At 37.9% G+C, this 17,923-nt stretch overlaps 1 protein-coding gene across 2 annotated transcripts in view; it reads right to left on the reverse strand.

The window, feature by feature from the left end:
- Positions 1 to 485: 485 nt before the first annotated feature.
- Positions 486 to 17,923, reverse strand: part of RPGR (retinitis pigmentosa GTPase regulator) — a 48,902-nt gene continuing 31,464 nt past the window's right edge. Inside the window, exons 8-14 of one of the 2 annotated variants that reach the window (XM_054220903.1) lie at positions 13,270 to 13,425; positions 12,602 to 12,726; positions 11,275 to 11,457; positions 10,770 to 10,932; positions 9,337 to 9,443; positions 7,443 to 7,508; positions 486 to 6,410 (exon numbers count right to left, since the gene is read on the reverse strand). In XM_054220903.1, the coding sequence (XP_054076878.1) occupies positions 3,960 to 6,410; positions 7,443 to 7,508; positions 9,337 to 9,443; positions 10,770 to 10,932; positions 11,275 to 11,457; positions 12,602 to 12,726; positions 13,270 to 13,425 (3,251 nt within the window). In that variant the 3' untranslated portion in view covers positions 486 to 3,959. The remainder of the gene's footprint in view (positions 6,411 to 7,442; positions 7,509 to 9,336; positions 9,444 to 10,769; positions 10,933 to 11,274; positions 11,458 to 12,601; positions 12,727 to 13,269; positions 13,426 to 17,923) is intronic. The other variant, XM_054220913.1, reaches the window with a different exon arrangement.

Raw genomic sequence — 17,923 nt, forward strand, 5'->3', positions numbered from 1 at the left:
AGGCATAAGAGTTGTGCTAGAGCATATTGAAAAGTAATCTGGAGCACCCTTATCTCTAACAGGAGCTAAGTGGCAAGAGCAGACTTGCACTCTGCCCCTCAAAAGTGGGATATGTGATTGCAATTCATGCCTGCTATAAAAGGCAGTATGTGCATATGCAATTGTATATACAGGCTGAGAGAGTTGGGGTTGTTCAGCCTGGAGAAGAGAAAGCTCCAGGGAGACCTTATAGCGGCCTTCCAGTACCTGAAGGGGGCCTACAGGAAGGATGGGGAGGGACTCTTTACGAGGGAATGTAGCGATAGGATGAGGAGTAATGGGCTTCAAACTTCAAAGAGGGTAGATTTAGATTGGATATCAGGAAGAAATTATTTCCTGTGAGGGTGGTGAGGCACTGGAACAGGTTGCCCAGAGACGCTGTGGATGCCCCATCCCTGGAAGTGTTCAAGGCCAGGCTGGATGGGGCTTTGAGCAGCCTGGTCTAGTGGGAGGTGTCCCTGCCCAAGGACCCAAACCATTCTATGATTCTATGATATATATGTGTGTAAACATGTAATTGCATACGTGAACATGTATCTGAGAGTGTCCAGGGGGATTAGAACTTCTGAGATGAGCTGCAGAAAGGCGCTTAGAAATTTGCAGGTCCTTATTAACAGTTTATGGATGTCTAGTGGTGCTCTTTGTTGTATTGCCACTCTTGATCCTGAATGTGTAGTTGCTTGATTGCTGGTTAACTGTTATTAATAAATCAATACACCAATTCAATCTTGATTTGATTTAAACCACACAGCTGAACAGTTTTTCCGTGCAACAATCATGAGGGAATAAATCATGAAGAGGAAATAAATGCCTTTTTTTCTAATACAAGAATACAGAGACATCAAATGAAGGTACCAAAAGACAGAATCAAGGAAAAAAAAAAAGGAGTTACTTCTTCCAACAACATGTAAAGTTATCTAAGAAGTGTTTGCCAAAATATGTACTGGATGCTAAGCAGGTTAAAAACTGATTGAAAGAAATTCATAGAAGAAAAATGGCTATTAAATATAATAGATACATCTGCTGAACCACAAATTATTGAACATACTGAATATATTCGGTATACTGAATGATCACACAGGAGAAGTAACACTGCACGTTTACTCTGTTCTTGTATTTTTTGCCAGGCATTCCCTCGTAGGCACTGGTAGAAAAAAGATATTATACTAGATAGAACTTTAGTCTGAGCAGTTGTCTGTTGTTTTCTCTCTCCATTGCAGGATTTTTTTTTCTCTACTAAAAACTAGTTCAGCAGTACTTCTGCCGCGTTGCTTAAGTACTGCACATAAATCTTTTTGTATCCCATAATAAATACCAAGAACATACTGAATTTCCACAAAACCACAAGTACCAAACTTTACAAACGAGTATGAGTCAAACTAAATAAAATTCCACTCGTTACGCTAATAGAGTTCCAAAGTCCCCCCAAAGCCCAGAAACACTGGCACAGTGTACAATTTATGTAACGATTCTGTGGAAAACCCTTAGAAGTGCTGGAGTAATGCTCTGCTTTTCCTCTACCACAGGAATGAACCACAAAACAATATCAAATCAGTTCTCAATTCAATGAATTTTCATCCAGACACCACAAAGAAGAGGAGATGCCCGTCGCTTGGCTTCCTTTACTCTCCTGGGAAGATTTATGCTATCGGCGCATGTTAAGAGAGAAACAACAAACGGTCCCCACTTGCCTAAGGATTTATACTAAAAGCTACAGCCAAACAGTAAATGAAGACCCATTTCTATGTGGAATTGGAAATCACTTGCTTCAAAGTGCTCTCACTTTTTTCCCCTTTTCTCTAGCAAATAGTTTTCATAAGAAATAACAGATTTTTTTCTCACAGCACAGTTTTCTTCCAAAGCTGAATTTTAGAATCACAAATAAGTAGATGTCATATCCAAGAAACATGGGTTTAGGCCTATACAAATACTTTTCAATATTACTTTAAGTTTAATCACAGTTACATCCTAATCTTTCCAAAGAAAGATGAAATAACACATCTTAGCTCCACTTAGTTTCAAAAGCAAGTATTTTCACAGCAGTTCAGTGATAACGCAGCACTTGTGAGAAATAAGAGAGGACTCTGTTGTTAGAGCGCGCTGTTTTCTGGGGAAGTGCATTTAACTGTTAAAACATTCCACTCTATCAGAATATGAGGATACTTACCCTTTTCAGACAACTTACACATGCTGATGTCAAGACAATGTATTCCAGAAAATCCCAAAGCTTGAAAGAAATTTTACAGGGACAAAATACAGTCATTGGACTAACTTTTTGCTACAGTTAGGGCATACAGCATGTGACTGAAAGTGATCTTACCTTCAAATGCGGTATATGGAAGGGGTGACTGAGGTAAGGAGGATTGAACCGCACTAGAATCTACTGTCAAACTATTAATCTACCACAGCCTTTTTAGAAAATAAATGCTGGAGACATTGTGTCAGAGGTAGTTTAATGCCAGTATCTTACAAAACGACATTAAAAATGTTTCATAATCTCAACATAAGTATTGATTCTATTAACATTTTTATTGAATGACATTTATTCATTTTGATTCCTTTCTTCTCCTGTCCTCATTTTCAAATAGGATTTAAATAGCTATTTTTCTAGGGAATGTCAATACTGAGATCTGTTTACAAAAATTTCTCAGACCACCCACAGTATTTAAGTAATAACACTGTATGACGAGTGCCAATCCCTTCTTTTGCCAGTTCAAACACTAACAGTTGAAAGAATAATGCAATATCTTACGAAGTCACAAAAATAATTTGCAAGATTTTTTTGTGTATTTTAAGGAAACTCCAGAAGTATTAACATACTCTGTCTTTTCCAAAAACAATTCAGACTTTCATGCCCTTTTCTCCTCTATTCCATCTGGCTTCTTGGTTTATTACATCATCCTCTTTTTGGAGACCACAGAAGTGATTTTTGGGAGGGCAAAACACAAACCTCCTCAAACAAAGAGAAGCTTAGGCCCTCATCCTGAAAACATACACTTCACACCGCAACAAAGTATATTCCCCTCCTCGAGAATTTTAGATGACTAATGTAATTTAGTCTTTTGTTGGTAGATATTGAATCTTTTGTTTATTGCGCAGTATACACAACTAAATAATGTTTTACAGGTGTGTATTTTCAAATTCTTAATTACATCTAATCACCAAATGTGATAGTCAAAAATTATGCCTAAACAGATGCATTCTTACTCTAATGTAATCTAGGGCAGATTCTGAGACTTGTATTTGTCTTTTTGCACATAATTTTGTGCTGACATCAAAATAAGAAATCAACCTTAAGGCCTTCAAAAAAGCCCAGGCCACCATTTACCCAGGCTTGTATTGCCAGGCAAATTTGGCAACTTGTCTTTTCTTTAATTTACCCTGAGTACTCAAACATTTTACCAATATATGAGCAGAAGGAAAGTAGGGGGAATACAGAGTGATACCAAAATTTAAAAATATGTATCTTTGATGATAGTATTACTGACACTTCTTTTGTATAAGGCACATTAACAAGCAAGCTATCCCGGAACTAAAACGAATGCATTACCTTAGGAAATCTGATGCAAAGGCAAAGAAGGTTACACTGTTACAATGTATAATTCATGTTGTCAGCATGACATTATAATTTAATTAAGAGGCAAACGCATTTTGCCTCCTCAGCAATTATTTTTTAAAATCTGTGTCATACGTGATAAAGATGATTGTGTAAATGACTGTATCAACAATTTATATGATTTCTCTCATAAAAGCTTCCCAAATCTAAACATTTTCTTCAGTCCTTTTCAAGAAATTGGCACTTAAATATATGCATAATAATATATTTTGACTACATTAAAAAAAACTGTAAGTTATAAAAATCAATCTGACATAGTTCCAGAGTTTCCTGAATAGGCTTACTGCATGTCCAGTAGTTCCTGCTACTTTAGTGTTAAATAATGAGGTAGCACATTGTTCCAAAATTGTTCTGAATTATGTAAACCATTTGCTACATGCTGTTTGGACTTCATTTTTTGTTTAGAGCTGTTTGGTAAAGCAGTACTTTCCGTCTTCCCTGGCTTCCTGGTTTTGCTTTTCTTTTGTGGAAGCTTATTACTATCATTTTTTCTTTTACCTTTTGCTTTTTCCTCTTCCTCTCCTTCTTCCTCCTCGCCCTCATCCTCTTCTTCCTCCTCTCCCACATCCCCTTCCTCCTCTTCTTTCCCCTCTCCCTGTTCCCCTTCTTGTTCCTCCTCTCCCTCTTCCCCTTCTTCTTCCTCTCCTCCCTCTTCCACTTCTCCCTCTTCCTCCCCTCCTTCTTCTTCCTCCCCTCCCTCTTCCTCCTCTCCCTCTTCTTCCTCCCCTCCCTCTTCCTCCCCTCCCTCTTCTTCCTCTCCCTCTTCTTCCTCCCCTCCCTCTTCTTCCTCTCCCTCTTCTTCCTCCCCTCCCTCTCCCTCTTCTTTCTCCCCTCCCTCTTCTTCCTCTCCCTCTTCTTCCTCCCCTCCCTCTCCTTCCTCTCCCTCTTCTTTCTCCACTCCCTCTTCTCCCTCTCCTTCTTCTACTCCCTCTTCTTCTTCCTCCCCTTCTCCCTCATCTTCTTCCACCCCTTCTCCCTCTTCTTCATCTTCTCCTTCTTCTTCTCCACCTTCCTCTTCATTTTCCCACTCCTCTTCCTCCTTCTTTTCATCTTCTTCCCCCTCCTCCCCTTTTGCTTCTGCCTCTGCTCCTTCCTCTTCCTCCTCCTCTTCTACTTCATCCTCCCCCTCTTCTCCTTCTTCTTCCACTCCATCCTCTCCCACCTCCTTAGTCCTCCTATTCACATTTTCCTCTTCCTGTTCTTCTTCAGACAACTCTTCTTCTTCCCTCCCTGCCAATGATCCTTCTAACTCCTCCTCTTCACCCTCTTTGTCTTTTTCATTCTCCCTTTCTTTTTCTTCTTCATTTTCTTTTTCATCTTCTCCTTCCTCTTCTGCCTCTACCTCTTTTTCTTCCTCCCCCTCTGTATCTTCACCTCCTTCCTCACTGTCATCTCTTCCCTCACTTTTAACCTGTTCCTTCTTTTCTTTTTCAGTGTCTTCCTCTTTCGCATACTCTTCCATATCCTCCTCTTCTCCCTCACTCAGCATTTCTTCTTCCTCCCTCAGCCTGCCTTCCTCGTCTTCTTGCTCTTTGCCATCTTCCTGATTAATCTCTTCAGTCTTTTCTGCACCCTCATTCTCACTGTCTCTTTCAGCCTGTGATTTCTCTCTTTCATTTTCTTCCTCATTATCTTTTCCCTCTTCATCTTCCTCTCTTTCTACTGAAACTTCATCTCTGTCTTTTTTAACCTCGCTCCCTTCTTCCTCCTCCTCTAGTTCACCTTCACTGTCAACTGTTTCATCTAGTTTTTCTTTTTCACTTTCACCCTTTTCACTGCCCTCACTCTCCCGCTCTTGGTTAGATTCCTCCTCATTCTTAGTTTCTAACTGCCTGTCTTCATCAGATTTAGTTTCAGAGTTTGTTTCCTCCTCATTCAGATTTTTTATTTCAGCCTCTTCTACATATTCTTTCTCATTGTTTGTAGCTTGTATCTCCTCAATCTCACTGTCGTCTTTTTCTAAGTCCAAATCTTTCACATTTTCTACTGTTTTCATTGCCTTCTGGATCCCTCTGTTTTCATAGTACTCCTCTTCTTTTTCCCTACTCTTATGTACGTATTTTGCAAGATCATTACTACTTTCCTCAGATGAAGATGGTGACATAGTTAAGGCTATTTGTTTTAAAAATTGATCCTTTCTTTTAAAACCCCTGTGCTCTTCACTACTTTCTTCTCTGACACAGATTCTTTCACGTTTATCAGATTTCACAACAACATCCTTTATTTTGTTTCGACTCTCTACTGCTTCTTGACTTCCTTGCTTTGTAATAGGATTGTATTTTTGTACAATTAATGAATCAGACTGGGGCCGATCCCTAGATGCAGATGGAAGTACATCTATTTTAAGGGATTGCTTAGATTTAACAGTTTTTGAGTTTTTGTTGGAAGAACTTGGTTTTTCAGTCAGAATTTGTTTTTCAGTGGGGCGATTATAAGTTACTTCCTCTCTGACAAATTCAGGATTTTCCACATTTTCTTTTTCCCTTTTCACTAATCTAGCAGTTTGTCGAACACCACTTTTCAAAGTACTAACACTTTGTGCATGCTCAGGTTTACCTTTCATTGTATTTTTTTTGGCCACAGGCTTCCCTGCAAAGGCACCACTTTTTTCTAAATCTTGTGCCAGTGATTCTGAAAGGGAAGACTGCTTTTGTAAAGAGCCAGTGTCTTTTGAGGCCTCCTTCATGAAATCAGAATCCTTGTTTTTCAGCCCACCCTTACCATCTCTTTTCAGTTTCACATTTTTATTGTTCTTCTATTCCACGTGAGAAGCAGAAAATTAAAAAGAAAGAAGGAAAGCATTAAGGACAAATGACAGCAAAAGAAAAAGGTTACAAAAATATCAGAACAATAAAAGAAACAATTTGTATGAGGGGACTAAAAGAGAGGATAAAAGGTAGAGTCTTTTACATGAAATGAATTTACAACCGCACATACTAGAAGAATGTAACATTACGTTGATGATAAATGTACTACTACTGCTTTTTCACTATCCAAGCACTCAAAGTGGATGCAAGAACTGTGCAGCCTGTATCATGTCCCGTAAGCTAGAGCACATGCAACGTGTGAGGCTGTGCAAACAGAAGGAAAGAACTACAGTTCTCTTACACCTTCCTCCACCTTCCCCCGTGGGAAATCTTCTGATGCGCTCACTGTTACGCTTTTTCTAGTCAGTCTGAAAATCTGTTTTCTTTCTGCTTTAAATTTTAAACTTATTTAACAAATTCTGCAGATTTTTTTTTTTAATATAAAGTAAAATTATAAGGAAATATACCAAAATGCTGAAATGCTGAGATCACTTTAGGAGTGAAACAGAAAGATAATGCAAAAGTATTTTAATTTCATAATTAAAACCAGTATTTTTGCTCTTTTAACTATACTCCACGGTGAATTTCTGTAAATAAAATATTTACTTACATTGTGTCCTAAAAGTCAATTAAAATATTTTAATATCAACAAACCAGTAGACATGTATATTACCAGCATAAGTTACAAAGTGTGTATGGTAGTCTTTTGTTCACCTTAAACTGGTGAAGTATTATATACTGTCATCTCAAACTATGCTTGATATGAGGAGTTCTATATGCATGCACAAATTCTCTCTGACTTCTGTCAGCTTCTTATAATTTTACCTCAGGGATATTCAGAAAACTAGCAAGAGGCGGCCTACAAAATTTGCCTAGCTTTTTTTTAAAAAAACAAAACAATAAGCTACAAGGATAATACGTGACTTATAGATCTTTTAAACATCAGTATAAGTGTATACATATATAATTAGTAACAGTACCTTTTGTTTTTGGAGTGGTGATAATTTTAAGGACTGGTCACTGGGATTCAATTTCATTGCATGTGTCTGCAAAGATAAGATCTCTATTAAAAAAAATAAATATAACTAACAGGGAAAGCAGCATCAAAGCCCAGTTCTACTAAACAGAGCTATTTTAAGTTATATGAACATTTTAATACTGTTGCATAGTCAGGTTGAGACAAATCTGTATAATCACTCAACTCACCTATTTCACTTCCACTCCCTCATTTATTCCTTATCAAGAGAGAGAGAGAGTGGTAACCAGCTCAGATGTCAACATCTAAACTGTCTGTAGAGACTGAAAGCTACACGCCCCCTCTTACAGCCCACCAGCACATTTTAGATACACCTTCCACTCACCACGAAGTTGTGGCTACAAATCGAATACCTTAACCCCTTATCATCACAACCTTCAACTTAACATCCCGTTTGACACCACAGCCTTGAAAGAACATGCTCAAAGAAACATAAAATACATAGAAGAAATTTTCATTGGAATCTAATGCCTTTATCTCTTCTATATAAAGCAAGAAAAAAGAAAAGGCAAGGCAATGTAGAATACTACTAGATGGGCAAGTATAGTGAGATTTTGGCCATCCCTTCCCATATACTCCAAATGACAAGATGATGTTCTCTGCTGCTGTTTGTTAACTGCTTATGGTTTAACCACCATATTGTTTTTCAACACAGTGAGCACAGACAGTTCTGGTCTCCGACTCCCAAGAATTTGTATCATCAATATGATATTAAAGGTTTTGTCTCCTCTTGTCACACTTGTCAATATGATGTATGTTGCCACAATTGAGAAAAGTTGAAACAACTATGCTGTAACAGATTATTTGCATTCAGATTCAAGAAGAGCAATCATTTTTCTTCGTATTTTGACAAGTTTGCCAGACAGAATTTTTCAAATTTACTGTTCCATTCTGACAGATGTTTTAAAATTGATTCATAATCGGTACAAAAATGAGAAGGAAGTCTAGCACAAAAAGTGTGCAATATGTTATAATAATGAAGGCCACACTACGCATTATATCTGAAAACAATTTTTTCCTTGTAAATGAAAAGAAAGTTTTATAACTATTAAATAAATGGTGTGCACAAACAGATTTTTAAATTACTAAGGACTGTTAAGTGCAAACAAGCAATAATTCCTGTAAAATGTACAATTCGTCCAGCATAACTGACAACGTATCTGAAGCAGAGTCCACAGTGAGTTGCTCATTTGTTTCCATTCCGTTGAAGTTAAAAAAAAAAGACAAAAACCAACATGCTTTCTGCACTGCATCCAAGGCCAGGACATGCCCTATCTGCCGAGAGACCAAAACGTTTGTGAAGGTGTACAAATGATAAGGTGAATATACTTTTTAAGTAAGAGAAATATGTAGGAACATGCTTGGGAATCATCAAATAATCAAAATGTCTGCCTTTTGGTCTTCCCCTTAATATGATCTACCTGTAATAAAAAAGCTCTTCTCAGAACAGGAAAAGACAGCTTTCTGCTTAATTTCCTGCAGTTCTCTTTCTTGGAAATCATCAAGATGAGGAAGGTCAGAGATAAAGATCACCATGTGGTATCCAGTGTCCTTCTCCTTTTCCTTCTGATACCCAGAGCTGGGGAGGGGCTGCACTATTTGGACTGCTTGAATTGCATAATACAACATTACTTGGAAAATTAAAACAAACTTTAGCATTGGATAATGATGATGCATGCTCATTTAACAGTATATCAGTATTTCTTGATGCCACATACAATGTTCTCTGCTAGCCAGGCCAGGAGTTCTGTACTAGAACCTGAAACATGATTTAGCTGCTTTGTTCTTCCCCTGCATAAAAACTACTGAATCACAGATTCATTAGTGGAATATATTACCATATTTAGGATGTCAGTTGTATCTCCAAGGTTTCTGTCGTTATTTTCATTATCTGAATCTTCTTCTGCAGAGCCTTCACCAGGTTTCTCTTTTTGATGATTCTTTTCTTTAAGGTAAAATAGGGGGAAATAAACAAATACTATAGGAACCAGTGATATATAGCAAACAGAAGACCCCACTCTTGTAAAACAGAGATTCTCGCTATTTCACTGACATGGGACTGAAGTCCTGAGATTCCTCACTCCTCCAGCCTAAGACGCAGCAGAAACACTTCCACCTCCTTTTTGTCAGTATTAACATTAGAGGTAGCTCAGCAATCTGGTCTTAATGCACTGTAGATCTTTGGCCATTTCTGCAGGCTTTCAAAGCATCAATATTACACGGAACAAAGCTTCTTTTGGATAATCTCTTTAATAATAGTGTACCAATTAGACTAAATTAACTGCAGTCGTATTATCTACATTGCACATTATCTGTGTAATGGATGGAGAGACAGTGAGTTTAACTCCAGTGCAGCATCATAAAAATGTATCTACACCATTTTCAGGTTCACCTCAAGTTCATCAGGTGTATGACCAGTTTCATGTGGCACAAAACCTCTGGTTTTAGGCCTCAGAAGAGTCTAAAGGCAATTCAAATTTCACTGCATTGCTTTCCTGGAATGAGAATGCTAATGGACATGCTGGCAGCTTTACAAATAATCATCTTAATTCTAACCGAATTAATTACTTTTAAATTGGATTTGACTCTCCAATAAATCTGAGCATTGCATTCTGCAATCTTCAGCATTGCTCTTCCCAGGAAATCACACATGCCCAGGAACCCAGATGAAGTCCAGAACTGCTCTAGAAAATCTGTGCGAAAGTCCAGCACTGTATCAGTATCATTGTTACCCAGGCTTTTGCAGTAGCTAGAATATTGCAAATCCTTATTATCTTAGATAACAGAGAGCGAAGAGTACTTTTGCATTTCCAAGTGAAGAAGAAAGCTCCTATAAGAATTGGTAGACCTCTTTTCTTATCCAAGGTCTCTTGTAGGCCTTCCTGTGTCTTTACAACTGTTCCTTATCAATTTTTTTCTGTAATTCTTTTTTTCTTTCATGAAAATGGAGAAAGTGGTTACTAATCTTACAGTATTTTTGTGAAGTCACATTTCTACAGGTTTGAGGAACCTCAGGTACAATTCAGAAGTTGCTTTTCTTTCACTCAACCCTCCTCTAAATGCTTAAGCACATTTTCCAAACATGAATCACATGTGAGGCAATTTCTTGTATGCATGTTTCGACTTTCACATTTGCATTCTGACAGAACCTTTTGAGGTAAGACTAAACCTAAACCTTCTTTCATGATCAAACTGAGCATTTGTTTATGAATGATGAAAGCCAAACTACATAGTTCTCAGAAAACAGCAACAAGATGTGGGGACACTTCACCTTTTTCATGGTCTCTTTTCACAGGTTCAGCTTTAGGAAGACTTGGTGCAGAAAACCAGAGTGGGCTAGTGTTGCTAGTCACAGGCAATGAAGAGTTTAAGAACCGTTCTCCCAGTGGAGGAAGAGTTCGTGCCATTCGAATAAACTGTTCTGGTGACTTCTCCTTTAGAAGATTAAAAAAAAAAAAAGAGAATAAAAGTAGAAGAATAAAATGTAAGCAACCTCTCACATTTAACAGTGGTATTTTCCTTTAGTTGATGGTACAGTGTTGTAACTGTGTTGTAACTTTCAATTTCTTGAATATTTTAATTATTTTTTAAAAGTGGAGAGATCTAGCGGGATTTTGGGACCAGTGTAGATATTAATTCTTCTTTCTATACATTAAAATTAAACACGCATTTTAAGGAGTTATATTTATCTGCCGGGCGTATGCTGTGATTTTAGTTTTAAAAGTTATTTTGTTTCCTAAAACAAGTATGGCAACTCTAAACAGCTCTGAATTTACCCTCTCTCGACGTCGCATTCGTGCCGATGTTAGTTGTAAAGTGTTTGTTAGTAGTGGGTCTCCGCTCATTTTAGATATAGTAGCAGTCAAACGGCTCTCATATAAATCGTCTAAGAGTGTTTCTTCAGATCCTTTAGGTCTTGGAGCAGCAAAAACTAGCATGTGACAACCACCACAAGCAACCTATAGCATCAAAAAAGGGTCTGCTTATTTGGTTTGCAAGTATCAATACAAGGATCTAATTTTCTTACAATCGTCTCTAGGGACTTAGAGATTAAGAAAACCATAACAAAAGTAAGAGATGTCAAAGTGCTTCAAATTTAGCTCCTAATGACGTTAGCAAGATAAAAGTATGTAATTACAATTACTAATGACTAGTGATCTATGTTCATTTCTTCCTACTTAAATACAACATATTTGGATTGAACAGAACACACGATAGGTCTATCAAATTATTGATACAGAAGAAAGCAAAGATATTTCCACTGATTTTGAAGTGATTGGAGCTAATTATTTTTATGCAAGTCAAATGTGGGCAATACTGATAACTTCAGTGATACAAACCTAGATACTTTATCACAAAATCCACAAAATGTAATGCGAAGTCCTACATCCTCCAACAGATAAAGTATAATTACATAAAGATCAGATGTTTCACTTCCTAAAAAGTTTAAATCCCTTACCACTTCTGATAAAACTTCCTTAAACTCTAAGTCCAGTAAACAAACAGAAGTGAGCCACAGACTTAGTCCCAAATTTTGCTCAATCCTGTGTCATGTTTGTATTTTTGATGCTGGCAATTCTGTGATACTTATTTCTTAAACACCTCAGGAAATAGATTAAAGCAATGCCCTTCAAAGAAAACTGTATTTCTCCTGTCTCATTCCATTTGGACTCAAAAAAGCAACTCCTCAAATTTTCCTAAGATTTAATAAACATCCCACTGCACAAATAATCATTAAAATTAAAAGATGCCACTCTGGTGTTTTCAGAACAGATATTAGTTTCCCCCCTACTGCCAACAATCTAAGAGCAACAAATATTTAATTTTATAGGCTACTACCAGCTCTATACACAAAAACACTATAGCACAACACTACTGAATAAAACCCTACAAAGCAGTCTATATGTGTAGTCCAAGCCAAGTACATTCTAAACTAAATGAACAGTGTGATAAGTAAATATAATTTCCTTTTTCCTTCAATTCGTGTTGTCTACTAATTAAATGTTGTAGAAAAAAATGTATGATATTTCAACTCTCATTAATACCATGTTTCATAAAAATATAAAAGTTTTGATGTCTGAGAAGCATGAACAGAAGTTTTACCAAAAGGACTGTGAACCTCAAGAAATTATAACATAGAGTGGGATCAAACTGATTTGTAAAATTCTCTTCTCCAAGTCCTAACTTGCCATGTCGCCCATCTCCAAAAGTAAACATGAGGCCATTCTCTGTATATAGGAAAAAAAAAAAGGGATGTTATTAATAACAAGGATTCAGCAGAAAAACAGCACAAAAGCATTACAATAGAAGTAAAAGGCCATGCAACTGAGGAATGTTTCTCTTCCAAAAGCAAAACCTGAACAATTATTTTCAGATTTTCAACTGACGAATATGATCCAAAAATATATATATTTTCAGTCAAAGTAATGTCGGAGATCAGAGTTAGTCTAGACAATTTTGGAAAAAAAAACAACAAGAAAACACTACGATTGAAATTATATAGCAAGACAAAGGCTTCTAAACTAGAATACTTGTTAGCAAGGCATGATTATGAGGTCAGAATTCCCCAGGAGACAGCATGTACAGAACTATGCATGGCATGGCTGTGAATCAGAAATTCCTAATATCAAATCTGGCCTTCTCACTAGCTCACTTAACCCGTAGAACTAGTAAGTCTGCAAATATCTTCTACTGCTCATTTCATAAAGAAAGATTTTACAGTATAATAGAGAATCACTGGAAGTGCATTTCAGAATTTTTCGCTTACATACCTGCAATGACAGCAGTATGATTTTCCCCACATGTAATGTTACATATTTTATGCCTCCTCAAGTGTTTCACAGACTTTGGTACTGAAGTTTCAAAAATTAAAGTACCGTGGCCCAGCTGCCCATACTGTCCAAGTCCAAAAGTATATACATCTGTCTCTGAAAATGTACAGGCAAAGTTAACAACAAATATGCTGATATATACATTATAACCTGCTTTCTATTAGCCGTTTATGGAATGACATCAGCATCAAAAAAGCAATGTTTTATCAATTAAAAAATGTACCAACTAATCAATTAAATTTATCAGTTAAGAACAAGATAAATAAAAAAACCCCAGGCAGTGAAGCACTAAAAAGCATACAGAAAAGAACTGTGAATGGTTCAATATGCAATATATTTTCTAACATAAACGCAAACTAATCCACCGATCACATGTACACAAAATATCAGCCAACAAAAAATTTATGGGAGTTTACACACTGCAATTAATTCGAGACCACGGTGTTTACTTGTATGTGTGTTTTCAACTAGAATAGTCTCATCTTAATTTCTGGTTATCTGCATGTACACTGTATGATCCTAAATTTAATAGACTAGACCTGGTTAAACCAATACTAACTCATATGTAAGAAGAGACTGGAACGCTAACAGAATAGGTTTCGGTATTCTGTTCAGCTACCAAATGAGCCCTGCATTAAGTACAGAGAACACTATAATTGTGTTATCTTGTGACAGAATAATCATCTTTCCACATTTATATGTTGTCTATTTAATGGATTGTCTGTGCCAGGAAAAAGAATAAGAGCTTCTCCAAAGCAATAAAGATTCTTGGTGTGTCCATCCCTGGCATTCCATCACAACAGAGGAAGACTGTGAAGCTTGGAAATCTTAATGAGATCATGCTTAAAAAGGGAAATACAATGACTACCGTTTTTTTGGGAAACGGAGAAGTTTTCCTGGAATTTTATTCTCTGTCCCTTTTTCTTCTGCATGTAGGCAACAAAGGAAAAGCTAGAGAAGTACTAGTTACAACTTGAAATATTGTTATGAAAACCTGTGAAAGATTTGAGAATAAAATATTCTCTATTATATAAAAGATATTCTACATGAAGCATAAAGAACTGAGACTTGGAAGCAGTATATTACAGAGGGACCTGGACAGGCTGGATCGATGGGCCAAGGCCAACTGTACAAGGTTTAATAAGGCCAAGTGCCGGGTCCTGCATTTTGGTCACAACAACCCCAGACAACGCTACAGGCTTGGGAAGAGTGGCTGGAAAGCTGCCCAGCAGAAAAGGACCTGCGGGTGCTGGTGGACGGCCAGCTTAACATGAGCCACCAGTGGGCCCATGTGGCCAAGAAGGCCAACAGCATTCTGGCTTGTATCAGGAATAGCGTGGCCAGCAGGAGCAGGGAAGTGACCATGCCTCTGTACTCGGCACTGGTGAGGCCTCACCTCGAGTACTGTGTTCAGTTCTGGGCCCCTCTGTACAAGAGAGACACTGAAGTGCTGGAGCGTGTCCAGAGGAGCGTGTCCAGCTACCAGGCTGACGAGGGGTCTGGAGACCAGGTCATAGGAGGAGAGGCTGAGGGAGCTGGGCATGTTTAGCTTGGAGAAGAGGAGGCTGAGGGGAGACCTCATTGCCCTCTACAACTACCTGAAAGGAGGTTGGAGAGAGGTGGGTGTTGGCCTCTTCTCCCAGGTGAATAATGACAGGACCAGAGGAAATGGTCTGAAGTTGCAGCAGGGGAGGTTTAGATTAGGTATTAGGGAGAATTACTTTACTGAAAGAGTGGTCAGGAGCTGCAACAGCCTGCCCAGGGAGGTGGTTGAGTCACCATCCCTAGTGGTATTTAAGAAACATCTGGATTTGGCACTTCGGGGCATGCTCTAGTGGCAGAGATTGTAGGGGGTTTTTTTGTGTGTGTATGGTTGGACTCAATGATCTCAAAGATCCTTTCCAACCATGAAGATTCTATGATTCTATGATCATTACATCATTGTCATGAACGTGGTGCAGAGTACGCCTGCTCCTGCTGTGCAGATGCCATCAGGTGAAAAATCTCATCACCTTCAAAACCAAGAGGAATGGGTAGCCACAGCTGAATGTGTGGAACAACAATCGATGGACAATCTTTGCTTTTTGAGCACTTCTTTGTGTTGAGGAAACAAGGCCACTGCAATAGCAAAGTAAGTTTCAGCACCACAAATGTAGTTTATACTGTGCAACCAAATTCTCAGAGCATTAACAAACTGGAGAAATATTAAAAACAAATTAGGATGCCGTTCCCCCAAATTAATCCTTCACTACTATCAAGGAAGGAGAAAGCAGAGAACAGACCAGATTCCATATTACTACCACAGTACACTTAGCAACTTATGTTGAACTTTCCGATTTCAAAGGAACCAGGATGAAATACTGTAACACTATGTATGGAAATACTCTTTCTAGGAAAGGGTTTGCCCTTTCTGGCCCTTTTAAATTGTTCCATGTTAAGACATCATGAATTCACAGCATAAAAAAACCCCAATGGTCTCATAATTTTTCAGATCGTAGATGAAAAATACTCAGTAAAGCCGTTTTTTTTTTACTAAATGTAATAGTAAAGCTCCCTCTGCTGGAAATTTCAGTGCAAGAAAGCAACACCACCTCAGGATCTTTAAAAAGTAAAACAAGTATGACATTTTCTGTAACATTTAGACTCTCTGCATAAGAATCAAGAAACTGCTCCTGGAAGACAGGAACTTTCTATAGGCAAACCAAAGTCTCATCTTCAATTTAGTAAACGGCTTTCTCACTTAGGAAATGGCTTATTCCATAAATTCTATTTAAAAGTACTGCATTTATATAATATCTCTTTGGAAACTGTCAGATCTTGTAATTTTCAAACTATATGGTTTTACTGATTAACATAATTATTTTGAGTGAAGTTGGAGTTTTTCCATATTATTCTTAAGACTAGCTTGGAGCATGGAATGCCTTTTTCATAGAACAAGTTAGACCTCTAAAGGCATTGGTGTTTAGAGGGAGATGTTCTCAAATCATAACTTTAAAACTACAGTGAATTATTTTCTTTTCCCAATTTCTAGTGACAATGAGGAGAACACGCCAATCCAAAGCCAGGTTAGAGTGCCTTTGTAAGAAGAATGATTTTTTTCTACGGCCCCTACAGACCAGGGGCACCTAAATTTTGCTTCTCCTAAAATTCGCTTGTTAGTTAATTATCAAGGCATAGGAAGACAAAAACCTTGCACCTTTCCTAAATGATTCAGTGCTCTGGTGCAGAAGTGAGGCCAAACCTCACTAATAATCTCATTTAGCAGAAATGAGGTATTTCCTCCAATTTGTCTTTATAAATACGTGGAAAGAGAAATCTCTGACAAACCATCCATAGACTTAGTGATAAAATGAGAGAGGTGAATTTCATCATTCTGAGCTTGAATTTGCAAATGAATTTGCTAACAGCACGAATCCAACAGCGGATACAGCCCCCCTGTCACCTTCTTACTGTCCTCAGTCCCAATAAGGATATGGTTGGACGACACAAATTAAATGTACTGCCAGCAAAAGGGCAGATCTCGCTCTCCCATTCTCTCTCTTCAGTCTCCACTTGCACCGTCTCTGCTGTCCACCTGGCTATGTGGTGAGCCAGCTCAGCACAGAAAAACAGGTTTTGGGGGTTTTTGCTGATACACTTTCCTGTAGAATGGTCAAGGCAGAACTAGAGCGCAGTACTGCCGCCTGTGCATCAGTGAATCACGAGAAAGGCTCAGGCATACCAGCAGCACCCAGTTCCTGCCTTGGCTTCCAGGAAGAAACTGCTGCCTCTCCCATGAGAAGGGCCCTTGAAGGATGAAGAGAAATGGTTTCAGAGCCTGCACAGAAGCCAATGGTTTCACTGTTCCAAGTGACCTCCAGCACTCGAGCGCCAGGACTGCTTCCTCTTCCCACATTTTCTTTTTCAGATGAATGGCCACATTCCCCTGTAACCATCTATATTCCACCTCTGCAGGCATCTTCTGGAGTATATGACAGCTCTTTAATCTGCAGGACCGTTGTCCTGGCAAAGATGCATATAGCTTTCATATTTGTTTTTAACACATGCTATTTACTGAAAAGAACCGAGTGAGCTCCAAGAGTGTTTTTAAGATTCATGCATTCCTTGCGATGTATTTAAGGCTATAGACAAAGTCAAAAATCCACAGAAGAAAGCCAGAAACAGGCAGATACGCTTATATCTTTCTGCGTAGATTCATTTCCCTTGAACTTTATTATTAATAATTATTAGTATTAATATTACTACTACTATTATGTCTATGGGCTATTCACTCTTACTATAGCTTTATTTTTAAACAGTTTATGCTGAAAAATATTACTGTAAAAATAAGCTGTCGACACAATACTCAGTTTTACCAGAGCTAGTAATTGGATTTGGGGATTTCAGCATAAATAGTATACAGACTTAAGAATGGCTTGAAAAATCTAGATAATGGTATATGGTTTGAACAGTCAGTTCTGTCATGAAAAGGTAGAGTTTTTTTATCCTTTTCATTTGCTGTCAAAAGGGTATCTTGACTTTCTTTTCTTTTTAAAAGAACTTGAGACAGAAGATGAAAAATCCAACATTTTACATACTAATGCACTGATGTGCT

The sequence above is a fragment of the Rissa tridactyla genome, chromosome 1 (assembly GCF_028500815.1).
Source record: "Rissa tridactyla isolate bRisTri1 chromosome 1, bRisTri1.patW.cur.20221130, whole genome shotgun sequence".
NCBI lineage: Eukaryota > Metazoa > Chordata > Aves > Charadriiformes > Laridae > Rissa > Rissa tridactyla.